Here is a 24,990-nt window from a genome sequence, read left to right on the forward strand (position 1 = left end):
CAGATTAAGAACAAAACTAATACTCTTCATTGCATATTGGTTTATAACTTGTTTGATGATGAAAATGGGATAGCAGAGCCCTTCTGATGCAAAACTGACCAAACCAACAGGACATTAAAAATGTTCCTATTGTGTCCTGTCTTGCAAACTCATATGAAAATAGTTACTTTACACACACAAGTAGTATCACAGCCTTCGGGTACAATGGGACCACTCATGTGAAGTTAACTGCTTCATTTCTGTAAGGGTTTGCAGTATTGGGTCCTTCATACCCAGCAATTAACTACTGTGGTGCTTGGCAATGTAGAAAAACCCAAGCCATGTATTATTTTCTACTGCTTTAGGTTTATTTCCACATGCTCATTGGATTGGTTTACCAGTCCTATGCTGTTATTTTAGGCTGGTAATTTATTCACCCCGAGTATATACCAAATGTTAATTGTCAAAGGTGAACATAGAAATAGGAGATGTTGTCAATGTAAACAGTGTAGACCCACTTCAGGGGAAGTCACACAGTCCACCATTCTCTGGATGTGATCATAGAAACACACCATGAAATAATAGTGAATAATGTCCCTACTCAGGAGGGCCCATCCCCCGCCCTTCTTCAATGTTACAATTGTTTCCCTCTAATAAATTGGTTGAGACTATTATAAATCCCCCCTCCAAATCCCCAGTAATTGCTTTCAAATGTTGGCACCTCTGGAAAACTCTGAGCCTGAGCGGATTAAATGACTCTCTCCAGAAATAAATGCCCTGATTGCAGCACCTTTTCCTTCAGCTCCCGACAGGGAGCAGCAGCAACTTAACTATCCCACCCCCCAGCAGCTTTCCCCAGGCAGCGGCTCCAGCTCCAGCTCCACACCCGCCCTGCTGCAGCGGAGCTCGCCCCGCGCTCACGTCCCAAGGTCACCGCGGGGCCCGCGCTGCCCCGCGCTCAGGGCTGACTGAGCCGAGGGAAGCAGGCAGGGCCGCGTGCGCACCCGCGCTGCAGGTGAGGGGCCGGCCGGGTGCTCTCGGGGAGGGCGGGCGCGGTGGGAGTCGCTCCGGTTCGCATCCCCAGGGCGGGTGAGGACAGCGCTCGCTCGCGCATCCCGGCCGCCCTGCCGGGGTCCCGGCCAGCAGGGGGATGGGCTCTGCCAGTCCCGGGCTGCGCTGCGGCGGCGGCGGGAGGGAGGATGGCGACAGCAGGTTATAAAGGGCTCGCCTGCCTCTCCCCGCCCCCTGCGCGGGCTGAGCCGGAGCAGGAGTCGCCCTCCTCCCCCCGCCGGCCTCAGACGGGGGCATGGAGTTGGCAGGAGCCTATAAAAGCCCCTGACGGCGAGCCGGGGCCACCGTCCTGCAGGAGCCGGCCGGGCCAGGAGAGCGAGACCATGTCCCATCACTGGGGTTACGCCAGCCACAACGGTGAGCGAGCCAGGCTGCAGCGCGCCGGGCTCCATCCCGCGGGGGTCCCCGCTGGGCTTCCCCGGCCGGCTCCTCGCGGCACCTGCCGCAGCCACCCGCGGGCGGGGCGGCTCAGGCTGCCCGGCTGCTCTTTGCCCCTTGGCAGCGCCGGCTCCGCTCAGCGCGGGGCTGTCCGGGGCATGCCGTGCCGTGGAGCCGGGCGGTGCTGCGGCTGGCACAGGGATCGCATTGCCTCTGGCGCCAGCGGGGAGCCGGCTAGGGGCGCTGCAGAGGTGGAGGGACCGGCCCCAGCGCGATCTACCTCCCTGAAGCCCATGCAAGCGCCTCCGGATTTACCCCGGGTTGCGAGTGGGGAGGGCGAGATCGGAAGCCGGCCCCTAGGAGCCCCGATTGCTCTAGCTGGGGGAGGGGGGGGAGTCTGATGACGTGCAATCACTGTCCCCCTGGAAATGCAGTTCCTGGCAGAGGCATTGCCACGCAGGTGCGCGGTCCCGGGGCGATCTTCCTTTTTCCAGCCCCACGAGCTATTTCCCCGAACCGCTGGACAGTTCAGCCGAGGGTGGCTCTGTCATTTGTGATTAAGTTTCTCTAACAGATCTGGGCTAGTGGAGGAGGCTGGAGCATCTTCTGGTTTTTACGCTGTTACAAAACTCGTGACAGCAATATACTGTAGCTCTTCAAACCAGATGTTGGCGTGGGGAGAGGTCCGACCTCTGTCCCCTGCACGTCCCAACCCCTGCTAAATGCAGTGAGAGGCTGGACGGGCAGTCAGTGCAGGATCGGGCCCGCCTGCGTCCACACCGCATCCGCGTCTCGTGAGTTCTCTCATTTAATGCGCTTGAGACCAGAGCCTCCCCAACGCGAATGGCCAGTTCTCAGGATCTATGGGTTTATGTGGCAAGGACCGGAGCTGGCGAAGACAGGTGCATCGTTAAATATTGACGCAAGAGTTAAAGCCTCAAATGCACTTATAGCATCAACTCCTCTATTGCGTTTGTTATAAATTATTTCCACCCTCTGTGCCTTGCCTGCATCTTTTTCACACTGTATCTGTGTGTGTTTTGTCTTGTAGGACCTGCTCATTGGCATGAGAATTTCCCCATTGCCAACGGAGAGCATCAGTCCCCTATTGATATTAACACCGAGTCCGCTGAGTACGACTCTTCTCTGAAGCCTTTGCATTTCAGTTATGACCCCTCCACAGCTAGAAACATCGTCAACAATGGGCACTCTTTCAATGTGGAGTTTGACGACTCTGCTGACAAATCAGGTGAGTCCTCACTTCCCCGGGGCTCCTGTAAGGGACTGAAATTGGACAGATTGGGAAGGGGAGAGAGGATTTTAACACTTTTCCCCTTCTACTAAAACTATCTGGTGAAATCCTGGTCCCACTGAAGTCAATGGCAGTTTTTATCTCATGGGGTCAGGATTGAACCCGTGAAGATTCATTCAGTTCATTTAGGCATCCTTTGCTCTAATTAAAAGAAAGTTGATGTTTTCTGGCTTGTCTTGACCTAACCTGATCCAAAGGCCACTGAAGTCAAAGGGAATTTCAGTGAATTCAGTAGGATTTGGATCATGCCTCAAATGCACACTAGACAGAAGTAAGGTAATTGATCAAGGATGACAAAGTGTATTTATCCACCTGAAGAATACTAGCTTTGAGTGATACCTGCCAAATCATTACAGTAAACAGCAGGATGCACTGCAGAAAGAAAAGGACAACAGAATAGCAAAACAACTAAAATTAGCAACTTGAAATGATTTGGAAATAGCTTCTTCAGTTTTATATTTTTGCTGCCAACAATTGTAAAGCAGAAATATGGGGCATCTCTCCAGGTCAGTACTGGAACTGTCAGGAAATGAGTTTGATATTCTCTAATTTAAATCAGCATCAGCCCTGGCATTCCCTGACTCTGGGCTTTCTAGATAAAGATAGCAATACATGTAGCATGTTCCCACACAGTTCACTGAGAACTAGCTATTCTGTGGTATTTCAGGAGCCTTTTCATTGTACTGTACTGACAGGGGCCTGATCCTGCAAACCTCTATCCACATGATCAGTCCTTACTCACAGAAGTAGTCCCATTGAAGTGGATGAGAGTATTTGCATGAGTCTGGGCTACTTATCTGATCAAGGGTTTTGCAGGCTTGCTCCCTAACTATAATTTCTCAGCTGGCAGGATTTGCAGAAATCACCACCCTTCTACAATGAATGTGCCTCTATTTTTAATTTAGAAAGGGGAAAACAATCCCTCTGTAGAGACAGTAGCTGCCTTCTCTAGACACTGCCTGATTTAACTGGCTTGAGCAAGTGCCCTATTTTTCCTAAGCAGTTCCTTGGCAATGTCATTTAGGGGATGGTGCTGAAAACAAATTATTAGTGCCTACAACATCTTTTTTGTGTGTGTGAGAGAGAAGCTAGGCAGTGTAGTAGCTGTTCAAAACTGTAATGAAAACTCAGCAACATATTTTCTTACCTGCCTTTAGAGTAAATGGGACTAAATGGATAGCTAAATGTTTCACAAATGTATAGGCAAGAATATACAATTCAGTCAGAACATCCCCTGTAGCATGAATATCTGTTTTTCTTCAAAAGGTGATTCTGATTCACAGTTTTCTAGTGCCCAATTCTGTGCTGAGAACTCTTAAGTCCTATTAAAGTTGATTGGAATTGACAGTGCTCAGCACCAGGCAGGTTCAAATCTTCAGTGAATTTTAACTATGTCATGAGAAGTGGGAAACATGATGATAAATTACAAAAAGCAGATTTGCTTTCAGATGGTTTACTAGGGCCCCATCCTTCTCCCTTTGCGTACACGTGTGTGTGTGTGTGTGTGTGAAGATGTTGTGAAACTTCATTTAAATTCAGTAACTCAGAAACAGAAAACTGCCAGGATATATAAAAGTTTTCATAAATATCCTTTGGAAGAACAGCTCCTAATGAAAAAAAAAATAGCACAGAAATTGAACATCTCTATTCTGTGAGAATGATTCACGCACAGCTACAGCTTGCAGAGTGGGAGGAGGAGGGGATGAGAGTGAAAATACAGTAGCTCTACAACTCATCAAGCCCTGGACTGGGAAAATAAAAGAAAACATTATACAGATCACTATATAAATTCACCTGAGTGTAGATTCTGCAATCTCTGATAGTCTTGAAAATCACCGTATATAAAATCTAGCTGGGTGCACACTTAGTTGATTCATTTGTATGCATTTAACTAGTTAGCCTAGTTTTACTAGCCTAGTTTTACAACACAACAAAAGCTGCTTATGACTTGGTTACATTTCATGCACTTCCTATATACAACATTCTGATGCTGAGCAGGATTATTTCTTTACCAAGTTCCTGGTTAAACATAATGTAGCAAGCACAAGGAGAAATTTTAAGAATTTATTTTATCTGCTGTCCCTTTTTACATTAAAAATTAAGGACCTGATCCTGCAAATACTTACTAAAGGGCGTAGTGCTCACTCCCACGAGAAGTCCCATTTATGCTTGTGGGACTATTTAATGTAGTAAGCACACCATGAAGTAATAAATAAGGCCGTGATTTGTGATTCATTTTACACACAAGTAATTTTATGCAAATAAGTAGTCTCATTGGTCTAGATCCTACAAACACTTAAGCATGTGCATAGCTTTACTCGTGTGACTAATCCCATTGAAGTCAACAGCACTACTCTTGTGACTAAAGTTATGCATGTTCTTAAGTGTTTACAGAATCAGGCCGTGTCCCAGAAATTATAGGCACAGGTTCTAATGTCTTAGTAAAAATAGGTGCAAGAGCAAAAGCATGGTTTTGGATAAAATCTTTTGGAATTGAATCATTGTGACCATTATACATTTCTCTGATTCAGACAATATTTAAAAATGTGGTCATTATTAATAAAATCATTAAAATAAATAGAAATTAGAGATCGGAATATCCAGATACTTGATACAAAACATAGCCCCTAGAAAAGAAAAGGTTCCATATATATTTGTTATATAATGCATTGCATGTGTCTTCTGCATGACTTGTCGAGTGCCTAAATACTAATACAAAAAAAAAATTACTTAAAAATCATCTCTCTCTCTTGCTGAGGCACCCAGGTATTGGTCAGTGTAATAAAAGTGCAAAATAAATGTTTAAATCTCTCTAAAATAAAAACAATTCCATGTGTCTTTTACGAATACTCTATTGTCATAGGGGGAAAAAGTCTTTAATCTGCTCTTTTAGAAAATTTGCTCTTTGCTAATAACAGGAGCTTATATGTGCATAATTCTTGATTCCATTTCTATTTTCATTATTCCGATATCCCAAGCATGTTAAATATTCTAAAAAACTCCTTTGTATAGTAATGTTTTAAGATGTCTAAACTAATCATGATAGAAAAAGGTTTGTGATAGCTTTAGAAATTTAAATTTTTAGAAACCACTAAGTATTGAGAGTAACCTTTTTTGAAAAATGTTTTATAAAAGCTTTCAGCCCAATCCTGCAGCTCTTACTCACAAGTGTAGTTCTTCTGAAGTTCTTGGGACTACTGGTATGAATTAGATGGGCAGGATTAGACCCTGGGCTTTTAAAAGTGTGTCCTTAATATTTTACGGTTACTAGTTCAGCCTTAGAAATGTTGTAAGTAATGAAATGCCCACAAATCAATAATGACATTTATTTTACTCAAGCATTTTTCTATTTTGAAAGGCCATGATTTTCCCTTAGTATGGACATTTTATGTATTTTGTTTTGTTTGCAATTGTACGGAAAGTTTTCTGAGACTGTACCAAGCAGGATACAAACTCCTCCTTCAATTATTTTTATCTTCTCTTCATCCACTTTAATTCTTGTGGTTGAACTTTTCATTTGGCTTCTCTATGTCTGCACATCATTTTGGAGGAAGCAGGAGTGAGCTTCCCAGCCTGGGTCAACAGACTTCTGTCAGCAGGGCTCACACTAGCACGCTAAAAATAGCTGTGTAGACACTGTTTGAAGTTGCGGCTTGAGCTAGGAACTCAGGCTCTGAAGCTCAACCCACTCTTCCCTAGGCTTCAAACCTCGGGCTGCAACTTCAAAGTGCTGTCCATACAGCTATATAGAGAGTGCTAACGTGAGCCCTGTTAACCCGAGTACATTGACCCGGGCTGGGAGGCTTGCTTTCACTCGCTCCATAGTCCTGTATAGACATACTCTGTGGTCTTTTAGTAATAATGAAAGTGTATTTCCTAGTAATGGCATTTAAAATGTCTGACACTTTAAATAAGGGCAAATAGTCTCTTTGCTACAAATACCGTAGGGACTAAATCAAAGACTACAGTGTATCCATTCTGATATGCAACTACATCAATGGAACTGCTCATGGTAGTAAGCAATACAATCAATATTTAGTGTTTGCAGGATCAAGCCCAACAATATCATAATAAATGCACCTTATTCTTGGGATTTGTCCCTACTGCATTTGTAGCAAAGATATTTTCACCTATTTAAAGTTACAGGCACTTTAAATCCTGTTGTGAGGAAATAGTTACACTTTCACTATTGCTAAATGACAGCAAGAAACAGCGACGAACCAAAGTTGACAACTGACTTGCCTCAGGACAGCTAAAAGTGTCAAGAAAACCTGTAACCTGCTTATAACCTGATTTATATAAATGTTTCTCAGAAATGTTTTCACAATACGCATCGGGCCTTAATTTCAATGGCACTGGTCACAGTAGTGAGCACTATGCCCTGTAGGAGCTCTCATGCTTACAGAAGCAAAGAATCCTGTGAATAATGAATTTGTTTTCTAATCATAATATAAACTGATCTATTTTTTAGATATAAAGATAATACAATGTAATTGGAAAGTTTGATTTAAAGCTCTACAGCTAATGGTAAATAACCTGATAATTTCTCCTTATGGCCAACTCTTTGTTAGTTGTTTCTTTTCTTCTTTTTTATTCTAAATCAAGCTACAAACTCATATAAATTAGACATTTTTATGGAAATACAATCACAATAAAACCTTAACGTTACTCTGCCATCCCTGGGAGGTCAAAATATAGGGCCAACTTTGACACTAGTACTGCGTGGGAGACTCTCCTCAATAATTTTAAGCAAGTATATTTTTTTCAGGTGATTCTTTCTATAATGGAAAAGAATGGAGGTGTCTAGGGGATCATTCACACACATTTCTTTAATTATGACTCAGTGTAAACAGACCAGGGAATATTTGTTATCCTAGGAGAGATTGTGTGGGCACTGCTTGGTTTGCAGTGAGTTACACTGAAAGTTGTGTCGTTGTTGGATTTTTCCATTTCCCGCTGAAGCAATGATCAGTTTAGGGAGGAAACATCTAGGTCTGCAGTCTTCAAGATAAGACGTTCTGAACACAGCCTTTGACACAGGAGGTCTATTTTTAGGCCTGACAGTATAACATTACTGTATGTCTAAACCAATATTTTGAATCTTGAGGGGAACTGACTGTATAGATCTCCTGTGGCTAAAGAAATGGAGAGGCTAACCTCTGTGCTTCAGGACATACCTGTCTGAGTCAGAACTTTCTCACTGTTGTCATAGTCCAAGGCAGCCATTGTATTATGCCTTTCAGTTATGTTTTAAACTATAAATCTTCTGGCCAGAAATCAATTTTGGAATGGGCACACAGAGTGTGAGAAAACTCTCCTCACTTCATTCAACTCCCTCCTTAAGAGTTGCTTCTACTGTGACAACAGAAGAAATTAGTCAACTAATCACAGCTAAGTTGGACAGCACTTATTTTTAAAATATACAGCTAATGAGATGTGCCAATCATCCCTATATTCTGTTGGTGAAAGAGACAAGCTTTTGAGCATATGCAGAGCTCTTCTTCTTTGTGTAAGCCTGAAAGCTTGTCTCTCTGACCAGCAGAAGTTGGTCATGTAAAAGATATTACCTCACCGACCTTGTCTATCTAATATCCTGGGACCAACGCAGCTACAACAACACTGCATACAGTCATCTCTGTCTTTTCCGTTTGTCTGATGTATCACTTTCCTCGGCCTCTTTCATTTGTTCATTTACTGGCAGGTGTAAAAGACTTGTAAACTCTTTGGGGCAAGGGTCCCTGCCTTCCTATGTCTCAGTTCATCATCATTCATCAGATGTCAAGGAAAATGAGCACCTGTTGGCACTATTGTAATATTTTGCAATACACAATACACTTTTTTAGTAACAGTTGCTAGGATTTTTCCATAGATACAGCTGCCAGGAGACAAGGCGACATATTGTTACCACAATATAATTTAAAATCATCTTCATTCTTATAATATGGCAATTATCAATCCAAGGACAGCTCATACAGGATGAAATTCACCCCAGTGCAGAGGGTGCACACAGGGTCTGACCATTTAAAACCCATATAAATCCCTTGCTAAGGGATAATGTAGGACTTAAATCTGCAGTGGGCCTTGTGCCCTGGTGAATTTCACTCCATAGAGGTTTGGTGTTCCTGATCTGTTTGTTCCCCTCCTATGTTAACAGCAATGTACTTTACTCACATTTTTATTCATGATTCATCGGGATTTCTGACATACATTATGTTTAATATGCATAAGTTGTATCTGCAAATGGTTTCACTATAGGGAAATTTGTTTAACTGTACCCATTGAAAACAACCTTTTCTGACTCTGTTAGAAGTAGGGTTGCCAATTTTGGTTGGACATATTCCTGGAGGTTTCATCACATGATATAATCTTTAATGAAATTTTACTTTTCTCATAGACTCATAGACTTTAAGGTCAGAAGGGACCATTATGATCATCTGGTCTGACCCCCTGCATGCTGCAGGCCACATGACCCTTCCCTGGACTCTGCCATTGAAGTCCCCAATCCTGTGTTTTAGTGACCTCAATCGGCAGAGACCCTCCTGCTAGTGATCCCTGCCCCATGCTGCGGAGGAAGGCGAAAAACCTCCAGAGGCTCAGCCAATCTACCCTGGAGGAAAATTCCTTCCCGACCCCAAATATGGCGATCAGTAATACCCCGAGCATGTAGGCAAGAGTCTCTAGCCTGGCCTCGTTGGCCATTATGCTATTTACGTACCATTGCTTGGTTTTCCTTGGCTACTATGTTTTACCATTAAACCATTCCCTCCATAAACTTATCTAACTTAATCTTAAAACCAGACAGGTCCGTCGCCCCCACTGTTTCCCTCGGAAGGCCGTTCCAATATTTCACCCCTCTGACGGTCAGAAACCTTCGTCTAATTTCAAGCCTGAACTTCCCCACGGCCAGTTTATATCCATTCGTTCTCGTGTCCACATTAGTACTAAGCTGGAATAATTCCTCTCCCTCCCTTGTATTTATCCCTCTGATATATTTAAAGATAGCAATCATATCCCCCCTCAGCCTTCGTTTTGTCAGACTAAACAACCCAAGCTCCTCTAATCTCTTTTCATACGACAGGTTTTCCATTCCTCTGATCATCCTAGTCGCCCTTCTTTGCACCCGTTCCAATTTGAGTTCATCTTTTTTAAACATGGGAGACCAGAACTGCACACAGTACTCCAAATGAGGTCTCACCAGCGCCTTATACAACAGAAGCAGGACCTCCTTATCCCTACTCGATATACCTCGCCTAATACATCCCAAGACCGCATTGGCTTTTTTCACCGCCACGTCACATTGTCGACTCATAGTCATCCTGCGGTCTACAAGGACCCCTAGGTCCTTCTCCTCTTCCGTTACTTCTAACTTGGAGACTCCAGGGCAATCCTGGAGGGCTGGCAACCCTAGTTAGAAGCCGTTTGGGGAGCCTGATAGAGTAGAAAGTGTGTTTTGGGGAGATAAGATAAAAGAAATGAAACACCTCTCGTTATGTGCCATATTTGCACATACTATATATATATATTGGCAGCTTGACAGTGACTGTGACTCACCCGGACTGAACTTTTCGGTATGGCCTGTGTGTCAACTAGGGACAGCCCACCCCTACTTAAGGACTCAAGACTATTGGGTGAAAATGTTCTTCAGATTTTTCCTTATGCCATGAGTCCATTGTGCATCTGTAAGGAGGTGTGTGTGTACCTGTATAAGCATGGGTGTGCGTATGTACTTATGTATGCCTGTCTACACACACATATACATTATATATATATATAATGCCATTAAGTAGTTAATGCAATTATATTTTTATATTATATATAGAGAGTGCTCAGGGAGTAGCCTTATATCCTTAAACAGGGCGAGCTATCCTTAGCTGACACTCAGGCCATATCTAAAAGTTCAGTCAGGGTGAGTCACGGTCACTGTCACGCTGCCAATATACAGTTTGTGCAAATATGGCACATATTGGGAGTGTTTATTCTTTTATGTTATCTCCTCAAAACACCTTCTACCCTCTCGGGCTTCCCAAATGGCTTCTATTAGAGTCAGATGTGGCTGTTTATCAGCAGTAACCGTCACATAATTTTCTTTTGATGAAACTTTCTGCGGAGGTTTCCCACAACTTACTGCATGACAAGGTGAACCCGTCCATTCAGAACCATTGGTCCTGCCTTACTCTCTTACTCTCTGCTTATTTTGATATATTCTCCTTGGAGGGATGCTTGGGAGAGATAAAATAAAAGGGGAACATCTCCCCAGAAGTGACATTCTGTCCTGTGTATTGGCAGCCTTACAGAAAGTATGACTCACCCTGGCTGAACTCTTCAGTATATCAGCTGGGGAAGCCCACCCCCTACATAAGTACTCAGAATCCCTGAGCATGCTCTTTAGTGTACTCCCCATCCATTAACAGTATAGTGTGTTCAAGCATGGCATGTTTTGAGAAATATTTCATTTATTTTATCTCCTCAGCCTTTTTTCTATCATATATACATTTGTCTATATGGCAGTGTTTATCATATATATATATATATATATATATAGTGCATATATTTACATATTATACACACACACAATGTATATCTCTTCTATATCCACATTCTATAAAATCATTGCTTTCAAAAGGGAAAGGCAGGTCGTGTAGGGAAAGGTTATCTTGAAAGGCTAAAACTTGGTGTTCTGTGAATGCTGGGGTTTTTATTTGAGAGGACTCTGAATTAGCACTAAATTCCATAGATTTTGAGCAGTGGACTTCCATCTTGCTTGGATGACTCTACTTTTTGAGCTATAGGAAAATGTTCCATTTTTATTCATTTCCATTTGAGTATTTCCTTATTCTGCATTTATTCAGATTAACAAGCCTTAGAATAGTTTATTTCCTACCAATTTGATTTGTGTAAGTGGAGGATTTCATTCAATGTCTGAATTATTTCATGAAGGAATCTTGCAGTTTAGCCATTTGGATTCTTTCCAAGAAAAGCTTTTCCCTGAATAAGATAAATTAGGGCTTGCTCTTTATAGTGAGTACATCCCATCAGTGTTTGGAATCCTAGCAGTAATGCCACAGTATTCCCGCAAAGCTTAACATAAAGGACCCGACTCGTCTCTAAATAACATCCATGCTACCCACACAGTTTAGGTCAAAATTGCAAATGCTCTGAAGTAAATGGGAGAGGTAACTGCTCAGTAAAACTTCTTTTACAGTGGAATGGCATGGCCCATGTAACCAGATAGATACCTTTGACTGTGTAGATATCTCTTAATCAAAAAAATGTCCTTTTAGTTCTACACACTCTACGATCTCACCAGGAAATGTTAGGGCCAAATCCAGTTTAATCTATTCATGCAAGGGATCCCAGTGACATCAATGGGATTTTTCGCATGGGTAAGGCGAGTAGGATATGATCATTAAACTTTCCTACGAGTCAAAGCACTTTTACCTCCTTTGTAAAGTGCTTTGAGATCTTCTGATGCTAACTTCTATGTAACTGCTCGGGGTATTCATCATCATCATCATCATTATTATTACTGTCTCTCAAATCTGCTCAACATTGTCTCAATACAGAAAAAATACAGTGCCCACTTCTAAATTGAAATGAAGTGCTCCAAAACGTATTGTACCTTAACATATCTCATGCTGTCATTGAATAGAAAAAAAAATCACATTTGTAGCCCATCATCTGTCACATGAGCCTTAGCCACAGAATAAGAGTTACTGCTGTATAGAACATGCTGCTTTGAGAAAGGAACATGTGACTGAGATTGGCTGTTTCCTTTTTCATCCCACACTCAGCTAGCAATTGTCTCCTGCTCACATTTACTTGTGCTTGTGTTGTGCACCCATGGAAGGGCTGCAGGTTGGTATGCAGTGGGGAGGTACTGTTCCTGCACAGTCACTCTTTCCTTCTGTGTGCCACAGCTACTTCTTGTAATTTTGCCACAGGGCAGAAGGAAACATATATGCCTGGATCTTTTGCAGATAGATTTAAAATAAAATCAGTTTCAAGAAGAAATGGGTTAAAGCCAGGAAATTCAGAACTGGATTTAAACTTCCCTAGCATTCAGGAAAGGAGTCAAGAAGGTTGGACTTCACCGTGTTTTTAGTTGCAAGTGAAATAGATGAAGCAAGTAAGGAGGAAAGTTCACAGTATAAATGCTCTTGAGGTTCTTCAGGCAGCTATTAAATTGTGGGAATGTTGACAGCTGATAACATTTATTAAGGGTTAAAAAAGGTCTTGCTGGATAAAAATGAATTCCTAACATGTATGTTTTGCATGTCAGATTTATTTTAAACTTCAGTTCTTTGGCATCATTGATAAGTGGTAACAAACATTAATAACTGCTTAATATAAACTAGCACAAGAGGGCTGTTTTTTAATTAAGCCTGCTGAATTGATGTTTGTTCACACTAATCTAATTATTATTTTTGTTGAATGATCTGCTCCTGTCTTTTAAATCCTGTAACTCAAAATAAGCTAGCACTGGATTTGAGACCCGCAGAACAAGAAAAAGTAAATAAAAACTTTCAGGAGATTTTTGTCCACCTTGTTAATTTTATAAAATCCTAACAAGATTCCTAAAGAAACCATGCTGCAGGTGGATTTAAGAATAATGTATGGTTCTGCTTCTCAGCACACCTTCCATTGATTAATAGCAGCAGGTCAACCTGCCACAACTGTGTAAAATGTTATATGGGATTCAAGAATGGAGGAAATATTAGTCCTTTTATATCTGTAATGAACTGCTACTCTGTTAGCCAAAGAAAAAGCAAGTACGGTATTGAGACGTGTTTCTATAACTTAGAGCAGCTCCCTCTTTCTTAAAATGAATCTTGGCATAATATAGACTAATTGGTTTTAGCAATATTTTTTAAAAAGCAAATAGTTATTTCATTTAGAAAAGAAACACATTCACAATGACTATTTTTACTTAAAATGTCCTAACTTATAGTGCTCTGCTTAAAACAACCATCCTTCATAATGTAATGGCTTTTAAAAATGTCTGTTTAGTATAAAATCTATACATGTCTAGCTACCATAGGCAGAGATCCACTTTTCTTCACACATTATATACACTCACCTTGTAGTTTGGCAATAGGTAGAAAGATGCATGATCTGTTCAGCATTGACTAATATGTTTGAAAATACAATGACAAATACAAAATAGACTATTGAGTCACAAAGAGAAATGTGTGACGGGAGTTCTGTGGTTTGAATTTAGTTGCCAAAGAAGGAATATCAGGCTAGATTCCTAAAGCAATTTAGTTGTGGTGATGCTCAGTGTTTCCTTGTCTAATTTCAGGTGCCTAGAAAATCACTGGGAATCACAAAGCCTGAGTTAGGGCTCCCTATACAATGAATGAAGGGAGACAGATGCCTAAAAATGGAATTAATAAAAGCCAGCTCCCTGCCTAAGCTAGCCAATGGGAAATGGCCAAGCAAGGATAGTATCATAAGCCCAGTTTCTCTCAGGGAATTTGGCACATAAGACCAGGCTACAGGCTGTATTATTATCATGGCTGGTAAATTGCTGATGAATCTCATACATTAAAGGCATTTAAGTTTTTAGATGTCTGGTATAGACTAGGGCTAGTAATAGCATTGTATTGTAAAAAGTAATCCAGAGTAACATGGTAGCATGCAGAGCAACAAAATGCAGTCTCACTTAGGCTAGGTCTACAGTACACACTTACTTCATAATAACTATGTTGCTCAGGGGTTTGAAAAATCAACATAGCTACTCTCCCATCGGCTTAGAGCATCTTCATCAGAAGCGCTACAGCGGCGCAGCTGCATTGTTGCAGGCTCCCAATACAAGTTTGTAGTGTAGACCTGCCCTTAGAAGCCCCAAGTTTAGTGTTCTGTTTTAGAGTAAGGCTCCATAACAAAGGAGGTGAGGCAAATACTAATGGAGGCTGTTTGGTTTGCAGTGCTGAGAGGCGGAGCACTTGAGGGAACCTACAGACTGATTCAGTTTCACATTCACTGGGGCTCCTGTGAAGGCCAAGGTTCTGAGCACACTGTGGATGGAGTGCAATATGATGCCGAGGTAGGACTGGCTTTTTTTCTTATAGGGGACTGTACACATCAGGCATTTTTTCTAAAAATTTCCCATCAGTGCAACTCCCCCAGTGGCAGCAATCCTGGGAATTCTAGCTGGGTAAGAAAACATGGTGGCTCAAATGTTGGCTGCTAGTCTACGTTAGTGCTCCCAACACTGGAGCAGCTCCATATTATAGAATGGTGGGAAATGTTAAGCAAAATCTTGTGTAGATACAGTCTAAAAGTGCTGGATGGTGTCAAGCGAGATGTGGTATTCACTGTAAAAGATTTTCATTGCAGCCACTTCATTTCACAGACCTGACAGAGCAAAAAAACCAAACAAATTAGGTATACATGGCTGTTCCCTGCACTCCCAATGGCTCATGGGAAGCGTTGGAAAAAATTCTATTCCCTGTGTATCTGTATATCATAGGTTCCCTGTTTTCTTGTCTCTAGTGTTAAAAACAAAAGTGTTTGCTCTGACATGACAAGACTTTTGGTTCTTTAAAGGCTTTATTGTGGTTTTCAAGTCATGGTCTGTGGAAGTGAGGGAGCAAGAGGAGCTGTGATGGGGACCTGCAGCAGTGGGACCTCAAGCAGACATGTTGGTTGACCCAGCCAGGATGCCTCCAGGGACCCTATAGGACTGTATGCTAGAACAGTAGCTGTACCACCCTTTGCTACACTCCCCTGGACCCAGGCTCACCTCTACTCCACTCACTGGAGCGGAAGGAGGACAAAGCCCTATATTAACTATCATCTCACCCCTCTCTGTCCACTTAGGAAGTCTAGCAGTGGCAGCAGAGGTGGAGTTTCTCAATTCTTGCACTAAGGTAGCACAAGGATTGAAATTGTGGCTGGCTCTTTCACTGGAGTATAAGAGAAGTAGCTCTTTGCACCTTTTCTTTTCCTATCCCTTGTGCACCCAGGCAGGGCCAATAACGATCTGGCCTGAGAGTTCACCTGCCCTGCTTCTGCTTCTTTTTAACGAGGTACTGAGCATCTTTCAACTTTCTGAAGGCTCTGAGCACCTTGTAGGATTATACAATGTATAACTCTGAAATTATAAAATTCTGCTTGTGGCACCATAATTATCTGCTAAACTTCCTGTGCAGATAGTTATGATGGCACAGATTGTTATTATTTCAAATGAGGAATAAGTATCAGGAGCAGATGAGCTTCTGAAGAATCAAAATCCTCTCTTCATCTCAATAGCCCTAAAAACAACTAAGAAAACAAAAACAAAGAAGGAGTGCAAACCAGCTAGATTGACGTGGAGATACATTTATTTCCAAACAGAATGTCCTCCAAAGTTTTCCAGGAGCTGTCATTTTTTAAGGCATCCCCTTAAAATTTGCAGGCCAAACTCAGCCGTAGTGTAAGCAAGTATAACTCCCCTAAGTCAACGGAGTTGTATTTAGAGCATGTTTATTTAGAGCATCCTTTTAAAAAAACAGAATACTTAGATTTAAAATAATTAGGCCAAACCCTGCAGTCGTTGCTTCAGCAAAATTCACACTGAAGTCAACTGGAGTTTTACCAGAATAAGGACTGCAAGATGTGGCCCATACTTGGCATTTAGAAATGTTTTTGAAAATAAGTATGAGAAGCACTTCTTATAATTATAAATATCTATTGCACAAATTTCTATAAGAGACATAAAAACAAATCAATGATGCAACAATTTCATAGCTGTATGCAAAACTTTGCAAGTTTCAGCAGTAAAACACCATCTGTGTTAATGTTTAGTAAATGGTCATCTATTAATTGAGATGCTCTGGTAGATGGAAGGTGCTGTTTATAAATATTTCTTGTCTCCTTGATTCTAGCTTCACTTGGTTCACTGGAACACAAAATATGGTAGATTTGGTGAAGCTGTGAAGCATCCTGATGGCTTGAGTGTTGTAGGTGTTTTTCTGCAGGTTAGTTGAACAATCACCTTATTGTTATTGTAATGTATTGTTTGTATTGCAATAGTGCCTAGGTGCTCCATCATGGTAGGTGCTGTACAAACACAGAACTAAAATATTCCCCCACCCCAGCAAGATTACAATCTAAGGCCTTGTCTACACCCAGAAGTTGTACTGCTTTAGAAATACCGTAGAGTTAAAGAGGTACGTCTCCCAGAGTTATATTGGTATAAAGGTGCTTATACTCAATAAGCCCTTCTGTATGGGAAGAGCAGTAAGATATATTGGTGTATGGCCTTTTATACCAATATAACTGTGTCCACACTAGGGCTGGTATTAGTATAACTATGCCATTAAAAAAAAAATCACACGGTATAAAAACTATGTGTAAACCAGGCATAAATAACTTCTAATTTCCCTTTCCTTTTTGTCACTCCTCAATGGCAGGATGTTTTGTGCTAGATTAATTTGCTTTGCTTTGCTTAATATAAAGGTTCAGAAATACACAACCAGCTAAAGAAGATGATTTGCCTCTACTGTGCTCCCTCTATTCTGGTCATGTTGGTTTTGTTGGGAGCTTAAATTTGACTTCTGAGAAATGAACAGTTAAAGTTCAATAATACATCCACATACCTTAAAAGAAAATCATTTTATTCTGTCCCACAATCCTTGACCTCTGCAGATTAGTCAGCACAAGTCATTTGTGCTGACTGGCAAACTTCATATGCTTTACAAGGTGAGGGCACAGCCACTTTCATCATTCAGCATTATGAGAAATCTCTATGGGCAGGTCTTCACTACAGGCGGGGGGTCGATTTAAGATACGCAAATTCAGCTACACAAATAGCGTAGCTGAATTCGACCTATCGGAGCCGACTTACCCCGCTGTGAGGACGGCGGCAAAATCGACCTCTGCAGCTCCCCGTCGACAGCACTTACTCCCACCTCCGCTGGTGGAGTAAGAGCGTCGATTCGGGGATCAATTGTCGCGTCCCAATGAGACGCGATAATTCGATCCCCGAGAGATCGATTTCTATCCGCCGATTCAGGCAGGTATTGTAGACCTAGCCTAAGAAACTAATTGGTGCTGTGATGATGTAATTTAAAATGTGTCTTCAGACAACTATAGTGGTAATTCTAAGCCACCACATATACACCTACTTACATTCTTTTCATATGGTTTGCATTACAGGTGGGAAATGACAGGCCTGGGATACAGAAAATTATTGATGCACTGGACTCCATTCAAACCAAGGTAGTATATGATCTCTATGCCAACTGACAACAAGCACAGCAGTTTTCTATAGTCTTCTTCTTCAAAAGTGCAAAATTGAAGTTCCTTACTTCTGCTTTCTATATGCAAGTACTACAGTAGAACAGCTCTCCATGTCATCAGCACTGACGCCTTTGTAATCCCTACCCCGATGATAGCTCAAATATTTTTTTAAAATTAGGCTAATAGAAGATATTCAGCATTGTAGGTCATCCAGCAATTGAAAAGAATTTCTGTAAATAATGATTTCATACCATTATGATTGTGTGCTTCTGGCTTTCAGTTGCAGTGGAGTCCATAGTTGTTATACTGGGTCAGGTTCATCCCTGGTGTAAATCAGATGAGTTACACTAATGACTGAAGTCAATGAGAGTTTGGCCATTAACGTCACATAGCAGAACCAGACCCACGCATTTTTATATTTGCTGTGTCTCTTTTGCCATCTGTGCATGGGATATAGATTGTGGATGTTTGTAGAGGAAGAGGCAGTAACTTTAGACATTTGAAACAAGGATTGAGGGCTTGATCCTGGAAGGTGCTGAGCAACTTTAACCCCAACAGACTTCAGCAAATTGTAGGAGGGTCTCAGTACTGTGCAGTATTAGCATCCATCTCTTTCTCTCTCTCTCTGTCTTTCTAAAGCAGGGGACACACTTGGCAAGAAATATCAAACCTTCCTTAACTAGCTCCACTAATGCAAGCAAGGTGTATTTTCCAACTAATCTTACACCACAGTTTTAACAGGCTGTTCTATCTTTTTAGGGCAAGCAAGCTTCCTTCACAAACTTTGATCCCAAGAATCTGCTTCCTACATCCCTGGATTACTGGACTTACCAAGGTTCGCTGACCACTCCCCCTCTACTTGAATGCGTTATCTGGCATGTTCTGAGAGAACCCATCAGTGTCAGTCCAGAACAGGTAAATCTTCAGTAGCTAAAGGTCATTTTTCTATATGAAAATACTCTCATTCGCCTTGATTTAGACTTCAGTGGGATCTTCTGCTGACGCTGCAGTTTACATTACTGGAACAGAATAGAGTCCGATTGCAAAGCTTTGTGAAAGAGAAGATAGCATCATGAATCATTGGTTCAATACGCATATCTGAAATGGTTATTTTCTCCCTCTCTGGTAACTGTGTTCATATGTATGTTGAAGTGGACTTTGCTGCTACTCAGGACAGGAGTCAAGTAGAAATGCCATTGCTTGGAATGCAGAAAATTTGCAGCTTCCAGAAGTTTGCATTTTATCTCAAGAAACTCTTATATTGTGCAGCTTGATGACACTGGCAAATGCTCTAGCAGAGTAGAGCACTGACAAGTTGAGTGTCTCTGAGCGTTAGTTCTGTGCACCATTCCTTAATGAAATTATGTAGATTCAAGTTTCATCCTCAGGTCTGCAGTGGTTTAGCTAAGAAGATAAAAATAGGACCTTTGAGTCTATAAATATAAGCCATATCTGAAGGGCTTTAGTTTACCCTCAAAGGCTTAAATCAATTTTACCAATGGCTATTGCTCTAACAATAATAAAATAATTGTGTTTCTTTATTGAGTTGAGATGAAAAGAAGCTGTGATCTGGTGCTGGGCATAATTTAATAAAAGTGCAGGGAAAAGGAAGAGGACGAACTATTGGAAATGTTCATTAAAATACAGTATCTATTACTACTAATAAGATGCTTTGGAGTAAGTCTTAAGCTCGACATCTTTGTTTAAAGCCACAGGAACTATTACTGATGATCAAGGGGACATGAATGTAGCCTTACAACACGGGAGAGAGGGGAGGGGAAATACTCAAAATAAATGAGTGTTTTTCCCTTAGGGAAGCCATCTTTCATCTCTTCCCATTGCAAATCCGTTTATCACATTGCACCTTTCTAAACCAACTACTCAAGACCAAAGCTGTACATATCATGTATTTTGCCGTTCCTAAATGCTGAACAAATCAAGAAACCATAAAACAGTTTGGGGAAAAAGGAAATCCTAAAATTTAGCATCTGTTGGGAATGTTTTCACTGGACTTCAATTCACAGTTGGCAACTGCTTTTCTAAAGATAGGTAGTTTTTGAATATTTGTCAGGAGGGGAGCAATCCATAAGAATTGCTATACTTAATTACTGATTATTGGAACATGTAGGGTTGCAGCATTCTGAGCCATGGACCATGTCTCTCACTGAAGTAAAAGGCCTCTTGTAAGGTAGCTCTTTGCCAATCAGAGTGTAGCATGATTTTGTGTCACAGAACCATTCTGCATGTTACAAAATGCTGCAGCCCCCTTGTATACTTCTGTCAGCAATTTCTATTGCTGTGTGTTCTCAGACATGGTGTCCCGAATCAGTTAACTAAAATGAGGACTATTTCTAACCTGCTGGTCACTTGCATTGAATTATATTTGTCTGACCTGTGTCACACATGAGAAAGCAGCATGAATAGCTGAGTGCCTGTGACAAATCCACATGGTGTCCTGGAGTGCTGGGTTTTGCAATTAGTTCTGAATTAGCTGAAGTATGTGTAAAAATCACACATAGGCAGATAGCTCCCTATGGACCACATCTAAAGAGTCTGCTGTGTGTTGATTATTCTGGCAGGTACCTCAAAGATGGCACAGCGAGACTTGTTTTTAATGGAAGTACATGAATAAACATTGTATAGGGTAAATGTCTTACTGCTTGGGAAACCGCACATTTATTTCAACTATTTCAGTGCCTGGCTGTCCCAAGGCACCTTTGGAACAGAAGAGTATTATGGTACAATTAAACACAGAGATGGTTCTATTTTAGAGCGCTATGGAATTGCAAATCATGCTTTCGGATAGACTTTCACATTCTTACAGTACATTCCAATGAAACTGAGACCGATTCTTCTTCACACCAGTTTAACCTCAGGATAGCTTCACTGACTTCTGTTGAAGTAATTGCTGAATTACACCAGTATGAGAAAGGGATCAAGTAAATGTTATCTAAAATTAAACTGTCAAAAGAGTTTCAGCTTTCAAAATAGCCAAGTGTTCAATTAATCTACAGACCTGGAACAAATATAAAGCCAGCTCTGGCCCCTTTGTGTGGTTCCTGTGATTCAAAAGGTCCAGAAAACTGCCCCTAGATGGTTCTATACCACTCTTTCCCAGCCCTACCAACACAGAGGGCATGTCGAGGGCCAAAAAGGATGTGTTGGGGCAGGAGAGGGTTTGAGTGAAACACCTTGCACTGAGTTCCTTGAGCAGCAAAACAACAATGAGGGTGATCATTTAGAGATGTCTTTAAGCCACCTTTCCCCATACCCTAAGACTTGCACTGTCTCTGGCTCACAGTATATACCGTAAATAGATTTCCGGAGGCATGAGGATGCATCTGAAGGTTAATGTTGATCCTTTCTTTTTTCTCCAGCTGTGCAAACTCCGTGGCCTTTGTTTCAGTGCTGAGAATGAGACCCCGTACCATATGATGGACAACTGGCGTCCATGCCAGCCTCTGAAGGGCAGAGAAGTTAGAGCTTCATTCCAATAACCTAAGCACTGAGCTCATAAGAAATTGCTGTGTTTGTGAGGGAGGAGTCCCTTCTGCTAAGCACAAATCAAACCTTTGCTAGCTGTGCACTGGCAACATTTCTTCTCCTAGATCTCTCACTTCTTCCATTCAGCATCTGAAGTTCTGGCTAATGAAATGTGAAAGACCCTAGACCAAGAGAAAAAGGGTCTTAATGTGTGGGGATGGGGGAAATCTGTGTGATGTTTGATGATAATTGCTGTGACTGACACTTTGGCTGTTTGGCAAAGCATATAATGACAGCAAAATAAGCCATTTTAAAGTAACCTCATCTACAGGTGATAGTACATATAACTAACTGTACTCAGTAATGTGAAGCTTTTTTGGAAGCACAGGAATACAGAATAATTTGGAGATTTTAAATGTGATTTAAGAGATTAAGTTATGTCAACATAGACAGTGAAAAGCAAATTAATACTGATGATTAAATGTCTTAGATTTTAAGAAACCGAAGTGTAAATATTTTTTTAAATTGTTTTACCTTGTTAGCCATGGTATCAACCTCCATTATGTCTTAATGTTAGTGTGTTGGTTTTTTAAAATTACAAAATGTCTTAAATTAAATATCTATAAAACTTACCATAGATATAATACAGAGTATCTTTCCATTAAAATAATATATGTCATAATTTAAAAAAGAAATGAATATTGTATTTTAGATAAATTCTCTAATAAAAGAACCTCTATAATTATAGTTCTGTTTCCAGACTCTTATTTAATCCAGGAAAATGGGACAGGGAGTTTTCTGCATTCATGTGTGTGTGTATATATATATATAATTAGGCACATAGTACATTAATAAATATTCATTAGAAACATATAATACACAGGGACCAGTCTCACAGGTTTTGTGGCAGAGTTTAAGGAAACAGAAGCTGAAATGTGGACCAGTTTTGGTAAGAGGGTGATTGCCTTATATAGTCCCTGGTAGCAAAAAGAAGGCATCTATCATAACATACAGTATTAGCCTTAAGCAACTGCCCCTGAGGATTAGCAAAACCATTCGCATAATAGAGCTGCTCCTTAACAGAAAGGAGAACCACTGAAGACCAAGTTAGGTTCCTAGGGCCATAGGAAGGCCTCTGTCTAAAGGGCTTCATTTTCAAGCATGCTGAGCACCCAGCAGCTTCCACTGACTGCCCTGAACCTACATCAGCTGACCTCTGGTGTTTTCATTAAAACATGTGCAACAGATTCAAAGATAATGATGCTGAAGCCGGGAGAGCTGTAACAATGTACATAGTGGGGGTGCTGAGAGCCACTGAACCAAACTGTAAACCCTGTCTATGATGGAAACCACTTCAAGCCAGAGGTTGCGGCAGCACCCCTAGTTCCAGCATCCGTGGCTGAAGCTGAATGTGAAGACAACACACAGGCTCCATCAGGTACAGAAGGTGACTGTCTGCCTTCTCCATGGCTCAGGGTGCCTGTGCTCAAGTCCTTCTCCTGGCTCCCAGTCAGCTTCTGATACCAGCTTAAATCTCTGGTGCTAATTTTTAAAGTCCCAGCTAAATTAGATACCAAATTTTGATCACTGAATCGCTGAGGCAGTTGTGGTCCTATGGGTCAATGCAAAGCTGAAAGCCCAGGGTGAAGTGTGTGCAAGCTGTGGATAACACACCCTCAGGTGAGAGGATCCAGCTATGGAAGGGACTTTCAGAGGAGATTAGGAGAATTCAGAATATGGCCATTTTAGGAAACCCTGCAAAACCTTCCTTTTCAAAAAGGCCTTGCCAGCATATGAATGACAATCTCTTCTTCCCAAATCATTGGGATTAGGCATCTAATCTGATTAGAAGCTTTTTTGAAAATCCAACTAGGTGCCTATCTGCATCTTTAGGCACCTAAATACCTTTGAAAATCTGGCTCTTAGGCCCTTTGGAGCCTAATCCCCTACATGGAATTTACGCTCCTAAATCACTGGCACTTGTAAAAAATTTTACACAACATATAAGAAAATACAAACTCTATCCCAAGTAGAACACTTACCTCAAAAAGAGAAGTGCCATAGATACCATGAAATCCTCTAGGGACTCATCTATTACTATGGATTTTATAGAACCATAGAAATTTAGGGCTTGCAAGGGACCTTGAGAGGTCATCAAGTCCACCCCCCGGCATGCAGGCAGGGTCAAGTAAACAGAGACCAGCCCTGATGGGTGTTTTCCCATCCTGTTCTGAAACTGCAGTGAAGAGGAATCCAGAAGCTCCTGTGGAAGCCTATTCCAGAGCTTAGCTACCTTTACAGTGAGAAAGCTTTTCCTAATATGTAACCTAAATCTCCCTTGATGCACATCAAGCCCATTACTTCTGGTCCTACCTTCAGTGGAAACAGAGAACAATTGATCGCCATCCTCATCGTAACATATTTGGAAACTCTTATCAGGTCTCCCTTCAGCCTTTTTTTCTCAAGACTAAACATGCCCATTTTTTTTAACCTTTCCACACAGGGTCAGGTTTTCTAAACCTTTTTATATTTTTTGTTGCTCTCCTCTATATTCTTTCCAATTTGTCCAAGGTTTTCTTAAAGTGTGGTGCCCATTATTGGTCACAGTACTCCAGATGAGGCCTCCCCAGTGTCAAGTAGACTGGGACAATTACCTCCCGTTTCTTATATACAACTCTTCTGTTAATACACCCAGAAAGATATTAGCCTTTAGTTTTTCCTACCTATGAGTAGTACTTTGTACTTATCTGTATTAAATTTCATCTAGTTGCATTGAAACCAATTCTCTAATTTGTCAAGATAGGATTAGAATTCAAAACAATCCTCCAAAATGCTTGCAACCCCTCCCAGACTGTTGTCATCTGTAAATTTTATAAAGCATACTCTCCACTCCATTAGCCAACTCATTAATGAAAATATTGACTTGTACTGGACCCAGGACTGACCCCTGCCAAATTCCACTAGATATGCCCTCACAGTTTGACAGCAAGCCATTGATAACTGCTCTGAGTATGGTCTGTCAACCAGCTCTGCACCTGGAGCTGTCCCTTGGGTACGGAGAATCTGGACAACCGCCCCGGGCCTCGCACTTTGGGGGGCCCAGTGGGTGGGGAGGTGAGGCAGGAGGTGGGCGGGTGAGTGGGGTGAGGAGGTAAACGGGGAGGCGAGTGGCAGGCAGACAGGTGAGCGGGGAGGTGAGGAGGAGCCCCCCCACCAGAACCTCTCCCTCCTCCCAGCACCTCTTGCCCACTGGCAGGCCCCACCGATCAGCACCTCCCTCTCCCTCCCAGTTCCTACCGCGTGTTGTGGATCCGATGTTTCATGGTGTCAGGAGGCGCTGGGGGGGAAAGGGAAGGAGTGAGGACACAGTGCATGCAGGGGAGGGGGCGGAACTGGGTGGGGAAGAGGCGGGGCAGGAAGAGGCAGGGCTGGGGTAGGGCCTTGGGGGAAGGGGTGGAGTGGGAGCAGGGCCTGGGCGATGCTGGTGGGGAGCACCCCCCAGCAGATAGGCTCCAAGTTTCTAATGTCCCTGGGCCCGCACC

General features: G+C 41.9%; 1 protein-coding gene across 2 annotated transcripts; it reads left to right on the forward strand.

Moving 5' to 3' along the window:
- The first annotated feature begins 1,139 nt into the window (after positions 1-1,139).
- Positions 1,140-21,590, forward strand: LOC117873630 (carbonic anhydrase 2-like). 2 transcript variants are annotated; one of them, XM_034763220.1, is made up of 7 exons: positions 1,140-1,407; positions 2,480-2,677; positions 14,668-14,786; positions 16,609-16,701; positions 17,882-17,944; positions 18,725-18,880; positions 21,343-21,590. In XM_034763220.1, the coding sequence occupies exons 1-7, from the start codon at positions 1,179-1,181 to the stop codon at positions 21,460-21,462; spliced, it is 978 nt and encodes a 325-aa protein (XP_034619111.1). In that variant the 5' UTR covers positions 1,140-1,178; the 3' UTR covers positions 21,463-21,590. The 2 variants fall into 2 exon arrangements, with proteins under 2 accessions (XP_034619111.1, XP_034619112.1); XM_034763221.1 differs by lacking the exon at positions 1,140-1,407 and adding an exon at positions 2,091-2,330.
- The last annotated feature ends 3,400 nt before the right edge of the window (positions 21,591-24,990 follow it).

The sequence above is a fragment of the Trachemys scripta genome, chromosome 2 (assembly GCF_013100865.1).
Source record: "Trachemys scripta elegans isolate TJP31775 chromosome 2, CAS_Tse_1.0, whole genome shotgun sequence".
In the NCBI taxonomy this organism is placed as follows: Eukaryota; Metazoa; Chordata; order Testudines; family Emydidae; genus Trachemys; species Trachemys scripta.